Source organism: Lupinus angustifolius, chromosome LG20 (assembly GCF_001865875.1).
Source record: "Lupinus angustifolius cultivar Tanjil chromosome LG20, LupAngTanjil_v1.0, whole genome shotgun sequence".
NCBI lineage: Eukaryota > Viridiplantae > Streptophyta > Magnoliopsida > Fabales > Fabaceae > Lupinus > Lupinus angustifolius.
Window position 1 is genome coordinate 3,653,821 of NC_032028.1, and position 16,073 is coordinate 3,669,893.

The window sequence follows — 16,073 nt, forward strand, 5'->3', positions numbered from 1 at the left end:
ATTTCATGAACATATAGTATAATAGGCCTTTAAACAAGCTAACAGAACAGACCAGACTTTTAAACAGGTCAGGCCTAGACTTTGAATTTTTTTTAAACAGGCTAACATGCCAAGCCCAGGCTCCTATGTGCTATATAGGCTGGACCTGTTTAAGGCAAAGCCTGACCTGACCTGTTTCCACCATTAAAATACTCTAGTATGTTTCCACACTTTACCCATATATACTTCTGCCCACATATCGACCCTGACCCGACTTTCAGAGCAGGACCCGAACCCATAACCATATCAATGTGGACACCTTCATCACTGTGAACTTTTTCACATTACCATCCCAGTGAAGCTAATTCTCATCGGCGGAGATATTTAATTAATTTTCCTCACATAAAAATCGCATTTTTTCCCTAAAGATCCCACAAAAATACAAACCTTTCTCACAAAAAAAGAAGTCCCAAACACCAGTGCATTGTGTTACAACAGAGATAATGGAACCAAATCAAGAGACAGTGAAAAGTAAGAATGAGGAAGAGGCTTTGGATGTTGTTGTTGTGAATGAAGAAGATGATGAATATGAATCTAAAGAGAGGGTTCTGCATAAGTACTTCATGCAAGAGTGGAAGTTGGTCAAATCACTCCTTGACGACATCGTTTCAAATGGTCGTGTCACTGATCCTTCATCTGTTCACAAAATCAGATCCATTGTACTCTCTTTTTCTATTATCTTTTATTTACTTTACTTTTTGTTATATGCTGGAAATTTATTAATAATTTTTTATGCCACTCAGTATCAGTAACTATGTGTGGTTTGTGTTGAAAAAATTATGCTTATTCAATAAAACACAGTAAACATTTGGAAGAATTTATAGAGAGTTTTTTTGGCCTATGCAGAGAAGCTTATGAAAATATCAAAATAGTTTATGAACTTTCTATATGTTATTGTTAGCACATTCTGATAAATTTATCAGATAAGCTAAGATAAGCCATTTTTAACTTAGTCTTAAAAAGGTTTATTGAATAAGTGCTTGCTTAGTTAAACTATTTACCTAAACACTACATGAGAGCACCTTCCTACAAGTTTTTAAGCTTATTGCGTAAACTTCTTTGACAAACTTATTGAAATAAACTAGACATTTTCAGAAGTTATTGGAAACATTTTAAGTGTATATATGATAATATTCAAAATAAACTCTCTGTGGACTACAAGTTCTTCAAACGCCCCCTTTGTGGATGAAACATTTTATTTTGGGTATATGGGGTTTGCGGGTTACACCCTTTTAGGCTGATTGCACGTTGAATGCTTAATCTTTGGATAGAAATGACGCTCAATTGGAATTGGCTTCATTCCTTCAATTTGTTGTTGCATTATGGACACTGACGTGAGGTATAATTTGTGTGATACTACAAGTAAATAACTTAATGTACCATAATTTACATGGCTTTAAAAACTCATTTCTGAACCATACTGGATGCTGCTCAACTTTGAACCGCAGATCTTAACAATGCCGTGTAAAATGTTTTGTGTTTTTGGCAAAATGTGTGTTTCGCTTATTGTGAGAGTTGTATTTTGTTCACTATATGCAGATGGACAAGTATCAAGAGCAAGGTCAACTTCTAGAACCTTACCTGGAAAGTATAGTTTCTCCACTGATGTACATTTTTCGTTCGAGAACAATTGAACTTGGGGTAGATTCAGATGCAATACTTGAAGTAATCAGGCCAATATGCATCATTATCTATTCATTAGTCACAGTTTGCGGATACAAAGCTGTGATTAAGTTCTTTCCACATCAAGTTTCTGATCTGGAACTTGCTGTATCTCTCTTGGAGAAGTGTCATCACACAAGTTCAGTGTCATCGTTGAGGCATGAAAGCACAGGAGAAATGGAAGCGAAGTGTGTGATGCTATTGTGGCTTTATATACTTGTATTGGTTCCTTTTGACATCTCCACTGTCGATACTAGTATTGCCAACAAAGAAAGTCTCGTTGAGTTTGAGCTTGCACCTCTTGTGTTAAGAATAATAGAGTTATGTAAGGATTATCTCTCAACTTCTGGGCCCATGCGTACCATGGCTGGACTAGTCCTCTCAAGGCTACTTACTCGCCCAGATATGCCGAAGGCCTTTATGAGGTTTATTTAATTATTTTTATGACTGATTTGATGTTCAGTTAACTTTCTCTCTGCTTACCTTGAATACCATCTCATCTCATGTTGTGTGTCACGGGTGTAAATAATATTTTTCAATTATTAATTAATTCTCCGTTTTCTGGTTCTTGTTTACTATAAAAAGTTGTTTTGTTAAATCTCTTAAAAATGTATTCATTGTAAGTTTCACTACTTACTAGTACAACAATTATGTGTTGTCGGTTCAGACATGTTTGGACTTTTATTCATGTTTGCAGTTGTGTTATAACTAGTATAGGAGTTTTTGTTGCACTTATCATCATGCTAAAAACTAAAAAAATGAATCCTCCCTACTGTTTCTGCATATCTGCATAAACTGACTTTTCCAATTGCTTCAGTTTTGTTGAGTGGACACATGAGGTCATGTCTTCTGCAACTGAAGATGCGCTCAATCATTTCCAATTACTTGGTGCCGTTGAAGCTCTGGCTGCTATTTTCAAGGTTTGTTTTTATTTTTTTCCGCTTACATTCCCATGCAAATATTTTCTCAATTTATTTATAATAGCTTTTCATGCAAATAGATTTTGCTTCCTTTTAGAACTAAAAATGAGAAAGTTAAATGTCATAATTTAAATTCATCAAATGTACTTTGCACGAAGAGATGACCTAGTATGTTTACCTTTGTTTTCATCATAACAGTCATAACTGAAAAACTGTCTGTTGCCTATGATGATTTTAACTGTTATAGCATAAATTGTGAATGCAGGCTGGTACTCGGAATCTCTTGCTTGATGTAATTCCTATTGTTTGGAATGACACTTCTGTACTGTACAATTCCTCATATGCAGCTCGAAGCCCTTTGCTCCGCAAGTATCTGATGAAGTTTACCCAAAGAATTGGGCTTATTTCCCTCCCTCACCGTTTACCCTCATGGCATTATACGGTTGGCTTTTCTCTTTTCCATGTTTGCTGTGATCTCATATCTAAAATGCCCAAAGGCGCTTGAATTTTTATCTATTTGCAAGTATTCTTATCCATAGTGTGTTTATTCTTTACTCTTAGCTGACATATAGCCACAATAATTACTTAACTATAGTTATATGCATTATTCTGAAGTGCATGTCATGTGGACAAGTGAAAAAACATCAAATGCAAGTCGATAACTGTATGTTAAACTTGAAACAGAATTGTGTGGATGAAATTGAAGCCATTTTTGGTAATGGAAAATTTGAAGAACTGAACTGAGTGGTCCCTTAGGAAATCTGGTGGTGGTCCAGTGCTAGATAATTAGTCTCGTGGAAGTTAAGCTTCCACAAATGATTATTTATATCATGTTAAAGACCCAAGTTAACGTAGTTGAACTAAGTTTGAAATTTGGACGTGTTAGATTTAAGTTGCATGACCCCTTGATCACACCTAATGTATCCGTGACATAAATTTGTACTCCAACCTCTGCTCATCAGTATTATCAGACTGGGTTCCAAATATTTTAGTATTATAGCTTCATTTAGCAGGATTTTTCAGTAAGGACTATAGTGTATTTATTGATATGTCATACACAACTGCAGAAGCTTCATGTCTGACACCACTTTCTTCCTTTGACAACTGTACTATGCTTATCATGCAGGGAAGAACCACCAAACTAAATATTTCTTTGAATACGTCCAGTACAACGGATCAGTCTAATTTTCCGCTGAATGACGTGTCCTCCAACTCAAATGAAAGTACAGATGTGGCAGAAGATGAGGATATGGATGTTCCAGAAAATGTTGAAGAGATTATTGAGATGCTGTTATCTGGTTTGAGGGATATGGTATATCTAAAGGGTGATATTCTTATTGTGAAATTTGTGTTTCCCTCATGTGCCAACTTGCTCAGATCAGATGATATAAAATATGAAATTATGTGTAGATGCTTGTGAATGATGAATGGAAATGGATGACTTTATTTCTTTGTAAATGGTTTGTACAAATGAACTTTGTAATGTAAGCTTTTGAAAGTTGTAATAATTCTGTGGGCTTTGCTTTTTATAAATCATGAAATAGTTCTTATAAGTTATAATGACATATAAATCCAATATTGTTGAAGCCTTAAGCTGATCTTTATATCTTCATCCTATTACTCCCTCTCTTAGTTTTATTATCACTGGTTAACCACTTAATGTTGGCATTGGATTGTAGGATACTGTTGTCCGTTGGTCTGCTGCAAAAGGTATTGGCCGCATAACTTCATGTTTGACATCTTCTCTTTCTGAGGAGGTTTTATCATCTGTTTTGGAGCTGTTTTCACCTGGTGAGGTATGATGCTTAATATTTTGTTGGTATTGTTTCTGATCTAACTGCCACAATTTACTAGTTGAATTTATATTAACCTAGGTTTATATATGTATTTCATGAGAGTTTTACTTTGTCAACAATTTTTTCTATTCCACTATTTTATCTCACATGTAACACTTTTTTTCAGGGTGATGGTTCATGGCATGGAGGCTGCTTAGCATTGGCTGAACTAGCTCGTAGAGGCCTGCTTTTGCCTGCTAGTCTTCCCAAAGTTGTTCCTGTTGTTATAAAGGTGGTGTTTACAATTTATATAACTATATCTGTAGGTCTAGATATAGGATTTGGGACATGTTGTAGTACTTTACAGGAGGGATTAGTATCCGGGAATCTTAAAGAGTTGACAAGTGTGTCCCTGATGTGTGTGATTAAGAAAAAAAAGGCTAAAGAGGAAAGGCTAGAAGATAAAAATAGACTGAATCTTGTACTGTAAAAAGAGGACTATTCCCTTACTCTATGGCTACAATATCCTCATTTTTTTAATGCATATGAAATTATGAATCATCCCTGGCGAGGTGATTCATTGTTGGTAGTCTCCATCTCCTAGTTTGCTAGATAAAGACTTCCAATCATTGTTTTGATTTGACTAGATGTATTATTTGCCGCTTACATTTAATGTTAGTGAGATTTATTTTCCTGTATTTCTTCACATTGTGCAAACTCAAGTTGATCGCTTACTTGAGAGATACTTGCTACATAATGGTGGAAATAATAAGCAATTTTATTTTATATCAGGCATTACATTATGATATTCGAAGAGGTCCTCACAGTGTTGGGTCTCATGTACGTGATGCTGCTGCATTTGTCTGTTGGGCATTTGGACGTGCTTATTTTCATACGGACATGAGGAACATCTTACAAGAGCTTGCCCCACACCTCCTAACAGTGGCATGCTACGACCGTGAGGTCCTTATATTTTTTATGCCAATTTCGTGTTATGATTTGTTTTAAAATGATTAACTAACCTAAAATATTTAGGTTAACTGCAGAAGAGCAGCAGCCGCTGCTTTTCAGGAGAACGTTGGCAGACAAGGGAATTATCCGCATGGCATTGACATAGTGAACACTGCAGATTATTTTTCACTTTCTTCACGAATAAACTCTTATCTTCAAGTTGCCGTCTCCATTTCTCAGTATGATGGATATCTTCTTCCATTTGTGGAAGACCTGGTGGATAGAAAAATATGCCACTGGGTATGCTCTTATTTAATCTCTCATAGCTGTTAAATCTTCTGCCTGCATGTTGACCGTAATTGCACTTGCATTATGGTTTACCCTATTGAAAAGGGAACCTCCACTTGCTGGTTCACAATAATCCCCCCAATCTCACTTAACCATTGTAGTTGGTAAGGAGTGGGATGTGGTTTAGTCTCAAGGTTTAGTTTTGAAACTAACCTTGAACTAGCCATGTTGGTACAACCACCATCAATACTTAATAGGCAGATGTTTCCTTGGACCAAACACCTAGAAAGGAAGATGTTTGTCCTTTGGTTGGCCTCATTGGCCATGACTTGGGTTTCAAGCCAAAACTAGCTCTGATGACCACTTGATGACAACCTCTTGGGGCTGCCTTTGAATTAAAGGATCGTTTTAGCTTGAACTTAGATTTGTGAATGTGTGAATTCGGTTTTGGGGAATTAGGGTAATTTTGGGGTAGATGTGGCTTCGGTTTGGGATGTATAATTAGGCTAGGGTTTGTGTATGGTTTGTAGGATGAAGGTGAAGGTGGAAAAGAATGGAAGGTGAGGAGCGCCACAAGCAATGCTGCTTGATAAGCTATGGGGTTCGCCACAAGCAAGGATGCTTGATAAGAACAAGTATGGTGGTGGCCACGGCCAACCTAGGTTTAGGAGAAGTGCTCTCAACTAAAACAATTCAAATTTACTCAAAATTCAACTTAACCTTTATTAATGATTTGATCAAACTATAAATAGGCAAAGTTGCCTTGGCTGAATAGATAAAATAGAAGATAGAAATCAAATTATCTTCTAATAAACATAAAAATAAAATCCTAAGTAATATCAATTGGTTGAGCTGAATTGCTTGTTTGACTTAGTCTTGAGTGTAATTCGGTTTTGGTGGATGGTTGGCCGAATTTGTTGAGGAGAAGGAAGAGACTTGATCAATTTGACTTCATCTTGAGGAACTAATCATATTTAATTTGAATCCAATCTGATTTGTTGTTGGTTGGAGATGAGATTAGGATTCCCTATTTTATAGCCTTGTGCACCTTAAAAGATTGAGCTTCCTATCTTCTTTCCTTGTTTCTAGCCGTGTGCATCTTTGGGAGATTGATTAATCTCTCTTTAATCTTCATATAATCTTCTCTTTATCTCCAAGTTTGAAAACGTGTGCCATATACCCTTGAATTCAAATTCAAATCTATCTTCTTTTAAATTCGTTTTCCCTCCATGCCTTATCTCCTTGTTTGCCTTAGAGATAAAGTGTTAGCTGAATTGCCTTATCTCCTTGTTTGTCCTTATAGATAGAGTTCCTTACGTGCCTCCTTCCTTGAAATGATCATGCATTGACTTCCATTTGCCCTAGCCACGTGAAAGGCTTACCCTTGAACCTAAGTGAACTACTTGGTCACGAAATATGGACCATGTTACAAATAAGTCCCAACCCATATTACATGAATTAAATACTAAAAATACTTGAAGGAAATTAAACCTAAGACTACATGAGAATGCAATCTCATTTATTTGAATAATGCAAATAAAATAAACCAAACTATGCTATAAATTCTTTGCAAGAACATGGTCTCCAAAAATCATAGGTTGCCCCCCTTGGTTTACATCACTTTCTAAGTGAAGATCTATATCACTCTAGCCTGATTTTATGAGCACCAAGTGGAATAATAAAATTTATAGGGAAATCATGCATATAAGAGAGATGGCTGAGATTAGAACTTCCCAGTGTGTGCATGCATATTGGTTTAGAATATGAAGCTATGTGAAATTTCTTCTACTCGGCAGTCATACAACAAGAATTTTCTATCTAGTTTATTATTCCTTGTATCATGTAGATTATTTTTTGGTGGATGAAATGATGGAGTGTTTCAGATGTCATATGTGATAGAAATGTCACTCAAACTTAAGGGGAAGTTTTACTGCACATCTGTAAGACCCACAGTGTTATATGAGACTGGATGTTGGGCGGTAAAATGTTAGCAAGAGAACAAACTTCATGTAGCGGAGTTGAGAATGTTGTGTTGGATGAGCTAGACAGTATAGGATTAGAAATGAATGCATTCGAGAGAAAGTTGGAGTAGCTCCTTTTGTATAAAAGATGGTAGAGTCGCACCTTAGGTGATTTGGACACGTGTGGAGGAGACTGTTAGAAGTTCCAATAAGGAGAGCAGATCAAATGGAGGTTAGTTCAATTTCTAGAGGAAGAGGGAGACCAAGAAAAATCATAGGCGAAACTATTAAGAAAGATTAGAGATCAATGATGTCAATGAACAGGATTTATGACAGAGCATTATAGTGTTTTTCGATTCATGTAGACGCCCTCACCTAGTGAGATTAAGGCTTTGGTGTTGTTATTGTTGTAATTTTCTTCATTTTTTGGCAGTCATTAACATTTTATAGTTATTCTTCTGTTGTTTACTATTGCTCAATTTTCTTGATCAATTTTGAGAAAAGTTACTCAGAAATGCATCTTCAGGATAAAAGCTTGCGAGAACTTGCTGCAGAGGCCCTTTCTTTTCTTGTCAAATATGACCTGCAATATTTTGCGAGCACCGTCATGGAAAAGTTAATCCCTTGTACTCTTTCAACTGACTTATGCATGCGCCATGGTGCAACATTGGCAACTGGGGAACTTGTTTTGGCTTTGCATCAGTGCAACTATGCTCTTCCCTTAGGTTAATACTTTCTACTTTATTCTTGAATTTTTTATTATGCCATTTGAAATGGAAGTGGAACTGGTTTCTTCTATCAAAACCAGTAAAAATGGAAAAAGGAGGCAGTTGTTATTGAATATCTTCTGATAGTAATGTATTTTTCTTATTACGATTGCCCCATTTTTTTTTATGAAACTAAATAGTTTCTTCTGCTGTTGGAACTTTAAAGTTCTTTGATAAACCACTTTTTATACATACAGACAACATTGATCGGCCAGACTGGCTCTGTTTTAGTTAGTGTCTTTGTCGTGCCTGTGTTATTGGAATGTAACATGGGATTACACTAATACACACTTGTAACCCTAGAGACTTATCTTACATATATAAATACAGAAACATGAAGCCTAACTGCCCAGATTAGTGGCTCCAACACACTCTCGTCCACACTGAACTTTATTTGATTTGTAAAGCTGCTGCTTTCCAATCTGACATTTAAGTGAATTTCGTGACTACTGAGCTATGCAAATTTATCACAGACCAGTTGGCTGGTTCATTTCTCAGTTGTTTTTTTGCATGAGATCTAAAGAAAATATCATTCTTTTCAAATAAAGTACTTTCCGGAAGAAACCAGCGAAAGTAAATTTCTAGAATAATTTGACTTCGTTCCTTCACATGAAAAGAAAATAAATAAAAGTCTTGGACTGAGGGATTAGATACATGCCGATATGATTGAGGATCAAAACAGTAAGTTTCAATCAAGTCTGGAAGCCCCAACTAATATTCATGGTTAAACCTCTCTTTATCGGCACTATTAGTTTTCAAAATATTGATGATTTTGGAAGCGTGACACTTTTTATATTGTCATTGACAGATAAACAAAAAAGTATAGCTGGTGTTGTTCCGGCTATTGAGAAAGCACGACTTTATCGTGGAAAGGGAGGAGAGATAATGCGTGCAGCTGTCTCTCGATTTATTGAATGTATCTCTGTATCTAAAGTGGCATTACCCGAAAAGATAAAGAGAAGCTTACATGATACTCTTAATGAGAATTTGAGGCATCCTAATTCTCAGATACAGGTTCTATCCCTTCAATACAAGCAACTTATATTATCATTTATTTTATGGTCAATGCCGTCTGTAAATTCCATTTTGTTTGGGTATTATACATCTGACGAGAGAAATCTTTTCCTGCACAGAATGCTGCAGTTAAAGCTTTGAAACACTTTGTACGAGCATACCTACATGCTTCAGATAATAAAGGTACAAATGATGTGATAGTGAAGTACCTCAAAATGTTGAGTGATCCTAATGTAGCTGTAAGGAGAGGATCTGCATTGGCAATAGGCGCATTGCCATATGAGTTTTTAGCCAGTCAGTGGAGAAATGTTCTTTTGAAGCTTTGTGGCTGTTGTAAAATTGAGGTGCTTTATGCAGTTCTAAATGCTATTTTATTATACCATCTTGGGTTCAATGATTGTTTTCATAGATTTTTTTTCCTATGTACAGGAAAACGCAGAAGAGAGAGACGCTGAAGCACGAGTAAATGCTGTCAAGGGGCTCGTATCAGTGTGTGAAATTTTGATTAATGGAAGAGGAGATGCTGCTACCCCTTTCACTGAGAATGACTTTTCTCTTTTTAGTCTGATAAAGAATGAGGTGATGATGAGTTTATTTAAAGCTCTTGATGACTATTCTGTTGATAACAGAGGCGATGTAGGTTCTTGGGTTCGTGAGGCTGCGTTAGTTGGCCTTGAAAAATGTACGTACATGCTCTGTAAGATAGACAAGTTGGGTTCCTGGGGAAAATCAGATGGATATGAAGCTGAATCCCTTTTACAGCCTTTGACTGATAACACACTTAAGAACAACCAAGAGCTTTCATTATTTGATGAACATCTGGCTACTAGTTTAGTTGGAGGAATTTGTAAGCAAGCAGTGGAGAAGATGGATAAGCTGAGAGAAGCGGCAGCAAATGTTCTCCACAGAATTTTGTACAACCAGATGATTTATATTCCATACATACCTTTCCGAGAAAAGTTAGAAGAAATCATTCCTAAGGAAGCAAATGTAAAATGGGCTGTAAGTTTGTAGATCTTCCATAAGTTAAGGTTGGTAGCATAGGTTCTTCACTTTTTTTGTTGTTGAAAAACCATGCTGTTCTATTGCAGGTTCCTTCCTACTCTTATCCACGCTTTGTGCAGTTACTTCAATTTGGTTGTTATAGCAAAGAGGTACTATCAGGTTTAGTTATATCTATTGGTGGATTGCAAGATTCTTTGAAGAGGGTATCACTATCAGCACTGTTAGATTATCTAGAAGGGGTTGAATCTCAACACCCTGATACAAGCAAATCCCGAGAGTACATGCTATCTGTTGACATTGTGTGGGTTCTCCAACAATACAAGAAATGTAACAGAGTTATCATTCCCACATTAAAGGTATTAAGTTTCTTAAGAATGCTGAATTACCCTTGCTTTGTTTAAGTGAACTTTCAGAAGATTTTATTCTATTTTATACCTATTTCTTTCTCGGGGGAATTAAAAACAGTGCTGGAACTAAACTTGAAATCAACAGCCTAGCATGCAAATCCCTAGACCGAACCTCTATGGCCATCCTCCCAGGGTCATCATCAGCCTTTGCTGTGACTCAACCAGTTGCAATCACTAGCGTCACAGCAATATTGGTAATGAATTATTGGTCAGGCTTTTTTTTGGAGGAAGGACCCTGGTGTCATGACTCAATTCTATGTAGATGTCTATAGGAAAGGAGCGTATTTATTCTAATAAACCAGGTGTAGTAATAGTGAAGTACAGTTCATACAGGTCTAGGCCAATATGTTCAAAATACTATATACTACACTAACTGCCACAAGACCTAGAGGAAAGTTGCAGATATGACTATCCTGAGAGTTTGGTGTACCTTGGGATAAACAGAGATTACCCATATGAGCCCAATAGTTCACCATATTCTCTTAGCTACAAGCAAAGACTGCGCCATGGTTTGTAGGTGAAGGACCTCCATTCTAAGAACTCCTAGTAATTTATGTTTCCAACATAGAGAATCCTGATCAGTGCTCTCTTTAGCATCAATCCTTAATAATTAGTCCATATAAAACTTGACCTTATTTTCTTTTTGTTGTATATGTAATACTTGTTGCATGCCTCCTCCTTTATGAACTGTATATACATAAATCAATTTGCACTGACGACCAAGTATTATTTGTAAATCTCTGATATACTGATGAATTTATTCTGTATTCCAGACCATTGAGATTCTATTCAGCAAAAAGATATTCCTTGACATGGAGGTTAGCCTGCTTTTCTGTTCTTTATTTTCCACCTTTCTTGTTAGTAGGTCCTAATATTCCTTTCCTCCATGTTTCGTTTTCTGCATTTAATTAGCGGTCAAGCAACTCACTGTTGGTATATGAATCTCCTCCTTGTAACTAATTCCTAATATGCTGGCTTGCAACATTATATTAGCCATTTCTAATGTTTAAAAATATAAGTTGTGAGAAGTTTTCGGTTCTATCTATATATTCCCTCACACAAAGGTTTCGTGAGAAAACATTTGGTTAATAAATGATATTTTCAGGTTCATACTCCAAATTTTTGTGCTGGTGTTCTGGATTCTCTGGCAATTGAATTGAAGGGATCAAGAGACTTTTCTAAGTTGTATGCTGGTATTGCGATACTTGGTTATATAGCATCGGTACTGGAACCAATCAACACGAGGGCCTTTTCTCAACTTCTTACTTTTCTTGGTCATCAGTACCCTAAGGTGATTCTCAAATCTTCATCCTAACAAGATCGGAGACTCACGATTTTGGCATCTTGTTTTTACGCTTGAAATCAATTAGATGATCACTTTCTCAGAAGATAATCTCTTTCATAATTTAGTTATGTGGCATGCTTAGTGGCTTCTCATATTTTATTTTCTCTGTCGTTGACCAGATTCGAAAAGCTTCAGCTGAACAAGCCTACCTTGTCCTCCTGCAAAATGGGGATCTCGTGGCTGAAGACAAGATTGATAAAGCAATTGAAATTATTTGTGAGAGTTGCTGGGATGGCGACGCGGATTTAGCAAAACACCGAAGACTAGAATTGTATGAGACTGTAGGTTTAGACGCGGGGGCACTTGGCAAGAATAGTGATGCATCAAGGAAAACCAACAATAAGAAACCTACAAACTTGGATGAAAATGCATCATATTCTTCATTAGTTGAGTCATCAGGGTTCTGATTTTTGCTGATACATTTTTTCTGTTGTATAATGTATCTTTTTAACGGTTTATATGAAATTTTCACTCCATTTGCATTATACTCATGTCCTTAAAGGGTGTTATGCATTTACTGGATTAACTGTAAAGCCGTTAATGTTAGCTCAAAAAAGAAAGAAAATGGGGGTAAAGGAAAGAAATGAATGGTGATGATTTGGTTTGTAAGTTGCATAATGGTTGCTTCAGAATCTGATCCTTGATCTATTAGGACCATTGGCATAGGAACAGTATCAGTATTCTGACTAGATTTCTGCAGTAAGAACTAAACAATCAAATACCACAAAAATAAATGTACATTAAAGCATGGCATACCCATCTACAAAATCCAGCGGGTAAGAATGGAAGCAATAATAGAAAATGGAAATGAAGAAATAACTATTATATTATATTATTATATTCTTAAGTTCTTGGTATTGTGATTGTAACTGGATCCTAAAACAGACAATGAATGGTAATATGATAGTGAGGTCCAATGGCTCAGGAGACAAGACAACTAATGTGAGTAACGAAAATGGTTTACTTAATATAATGGAGGGGGTCCATTTTTGTTGTGTCTACTATTATACCCTTTAGTTGCATCGGTATCAAGAATCACCTGAAAAAATCATAAAAACATAAAATAATTTATTTTTTATTACTTGTATAATATGATTGATTTGAAATGTGAGAATATAAATTTTTTGAGATATGTAATCCTTATTCCATTATTAAACTATATTTTTTTAGTAATAATTTGTCTAGAAATCAATTTGATATACACAAAAGAAATATAAGAATTCAGTAAGATGCATTGATTTAGAGGATCTAGATTGAGATAAAAAGAAGGAATGTTGTAAACAATATAAGAAAAAACATTCTAAAGTTCCTTTTTGTCACATTTTTGGCCTAACACGCTTTAAATTAATTATAGTTTTTTTGTTTAGTTTTGATTTTATATTCTACAAAAAAAAAGGTAGGACTTAATTCTAGATCAAATTTAACACGAAAATATTTCATCAAATTTATTTTCCATGGCGAACAAAACATGCTATGAGATTTATTTACTACTGCAAACAAACATGCTATAAAGTTCCTACTATAATTTGCATGATGTTACCCATTTACTTGATTTATTATTGCTATTTTAAAAGTTAACTTTTCATTAAATGGTCTTACAAATACTTTTACATGTATCATGTCACTATGGATGAATTTAACAAATGAAGGTTAGTCCACTAGGTAAGAAATTGACTCGTAATTTAGAAGATTATAATTTCAAATCTATGGTTGGTGTGAATATTTTGTTTATAAATAATCTAAGTATTTCTGTAAACACTGATGGGGCTTTATGCATATATCAAGCATTTTAATAATTTTTTTTGTTCATTTTGTATATTATGTTTTGATGATCCAAACTTATTCATATATATATATATAATAATAATAATAATAATAATAATAATAATAGTAATAATGTCCTTTTTAGTTACGCCATCCCATTTTATCACTTAAATGATAAATTAATAATAAAGTGAGGAGATATTTTGATTTAAAAAATGTGATATAACCATTATTATTCACTAAACCTTTTACTCTCAAAAATTGTCTATTGATAATTAATAACTACCATTTTTTTGAGATTTTAATCTCTTGTGTGTTTTATAAATTGATTGCGAGAGCATCTTTTGGTGTTCAATTTGTTTTTTTTTTGCCATCATCTGTGATATATTTTCTCATAAATAATAATATAATAATTCCTACCCATTAAATATTTCATCATATAACACGTGTTTTTTCACATACCAGTTCATTTAATCATTTAATGGGTAATAGTATAATAATCATTTATACAAATAAGGAACATATAAAATGCCATTAATAATAAAAAATATTTTAAAATAAAGAAATTTATTATTGCTGTTGCCTTGTTGGTATGCAGAGGGAAAATTATAAAGAAAGAGAATTTAATATATAAAAGTATAAAACTTTATCGATATGGTAATTTTTATTTTATATATTAAAATAATAATAATAAAATGCATAAAAAATAAACCTAACTGGGCCGTACAATGAGAGTGAAACATTGGGTTAACCCAAAATGTTATGCGGGACCCACATATATTATCTCTCTCCTACAGTTACAGGACAGAAAATCCACGACAACGTATTCAGAAGACTCCACCCTAATTCACTTCAATTCAATTCAATTTCGTTCTTTGCGCTTTCTCTATCACTCACAATTCCATTGGTCAATGCAGGTACTTTACTCCTCCCTCATATGTCAACTTTCAATTTTACTCTTTTTCACTCTAATTGTGAATTTCGTTGTGCCCTAAATTTTCTTTTAATTTGACTTTTTTTTATAAAATTGAATTGTGATTTTGTGATTGTGAGTATTCTTGCAATCCTTATTTGATTATATACTGCTGAATTTTATTTCAGCTGAAAATTCTGAATTTTGATTTTTTCCCTTTCACCTGAATTCCGTTATCCCTAGCTTGAATGGCAATAACGGCATTTTTTTCTTCAGTAGTATGTGTTTTGTATAGTGATGGAATTGCAATTCTACTATTGTTTACGTGTAGAGGAACCACTGTACCCTGCGTTATTGGAATTTTCATTCATTATAATTATGTAGTGAGTAGACTGATTCAATCGTTTACTATGTTTTCTGTACTTGTATTATGTCGAGTATAAACAAGAAACATTATTATATTGTTTTATATTTTTTTGGCTTTTATTTGTATATTTATTGTGTATTGGCACAACTTGGCGGTTTCTCAGCTCCAGTACTGTGGTGATGTTTGTTCCATTCATGGTTAATTTGTGGTTACATTGCAGTAACTGCAGACCATTGTGGGAAATTGCGGCTGTGACATCTGCTAATTCCATTGAAGTCACATTCTCAATTGTGATCATAGTCCCAAATTTAAAACATTGATTTCATGTCATAAACAATCGAGTTTGTCTTGCTATTAGTCTTCACCTGGAAAAGCCTCTCCCCTGCAAGGGTAAGGCTGCATACACCTACTCCCTTGCAAGGGTAAGGCTGCATACACCTACTCCCCCTAGACCCCACTAAGTGGGAGCCTCATGCACTGGGCCACCCTTGCTATTAGCCTTCAGCCACTTTCTTGAGCCGTACATGCTCAGTCATCCTTGTGTATTGGTCGTAGTTAATGATTATTGACTTGTTGCAAATGCATTCCAAGTGTCTTATTATTTGTTTATGGTTTAATGGTATGTCCTCAAGAGATCCCTTATTGTACTGTTGTTAACGTGATAAGAGAAAATATGATGGACAATACTATATATATGTGTTGGTTCAGTTATCATTAACTTATGGCGGGAAACAGTAGCTTTGAGTTATATGCTGCTAGTCATGAGGAATTGGCTTTTCCAAATGGGCAGACGGGGAGTTTGATAAATAACAGTTTGGAGAGGTCATCAAATTTTTGTGAGGGTAATGAGAGACAAATGATTATTTCTAGTGCTATGTCCTGGGGTTATTATTCC

The 16,073-nt window shown here is 35.0% G+C and overlaps 2 protein-coding genes and 1 long non-coding RNA gene across 7 annotated transcripts in view; 2 read left to right on the plus strand and 1 right to left on the minus strand.

Annotated features, from left to right (window-relative positions):
- On the plus strand, window positions 240-12,619 carry LOC109336248 (tubulin-folding cofactor D). 3 transcript variants are annotated; one of them, XM_019572725.1, is made up of 18 exons: window positions 240-698; window positions 1,579-1,620; window positions 1,798-2,126; window positions 2,519-2,621; window positions 2,887-3,063; window positions 3,748-3,933; window positions 4,301-4,417; window positions 4,584-4,688; window positions 5,189-5,359; window positions 5,432-5,647; window positions 8,123-8,321; window positions 9,172-9,377; window positions 9,497-9,721; window positions 9,807-10,379; window positions 10,469-10,738; window positions 11,563-11,607; window positions 11,895-12,080; window positions 12,254-12,619. In XM_019572725.1, the coding sequence occupies exons 1-18, from the start codon at window positions 483-485 to the stop codon at window positions 12,539-12,541; spliced, it is 3,654 nt and encodes a 1,217-aa protein (XP_019428270.1). In that variant the 5' UTR covers window positions 240-482; the 3' UTR covers window positions 12,542-12,619. The 3 variants fall into 3 exon arrangements, with proteins under 3 accessions (XP_019428270.1, XP_019428269.1, XP_019428271.1); XM_019572724.1 differs by having other exon boundaries at window positions 1,579-2,126; XM_019572726.1 differs by lacking the exons at window positions 1,579-1,620; window positions 1,798-2,126 and having other exon boundaries at window positions 566-698.
- The window catches only part of LOC109336227, an 11,865-nt gene continuing 10,488 nt past the window's right edge, over window positions 14,697-16,073 (plus strand). The window contains exon 1 of one of the 3 annotated variants that reach the window (XM_019572690.1): window positions 14,697-14,815. The gene's annotated coding sequence lies outside the window, so the exon portion shown is untranslated. The remainder of the gene's footprint in view (window positions 14,816-16,073) is intronic. The other 2 variants (XM_019572692.1, XM_019572689.1) reach the window with 2 other exon arrangements.
- Window positions 15,027-15,595, minus strand: LOC109336228. Its single transcript, XR_002106315.1, has 2 exons — window positions 15,157-15,595; window positions 15,027-15,081 (listed from the first exon to the last, which is right to left on the minus strand). It is a non-coding gene; the product is annotated as an uncharacterized LOC109336228 (long non-coding RNA).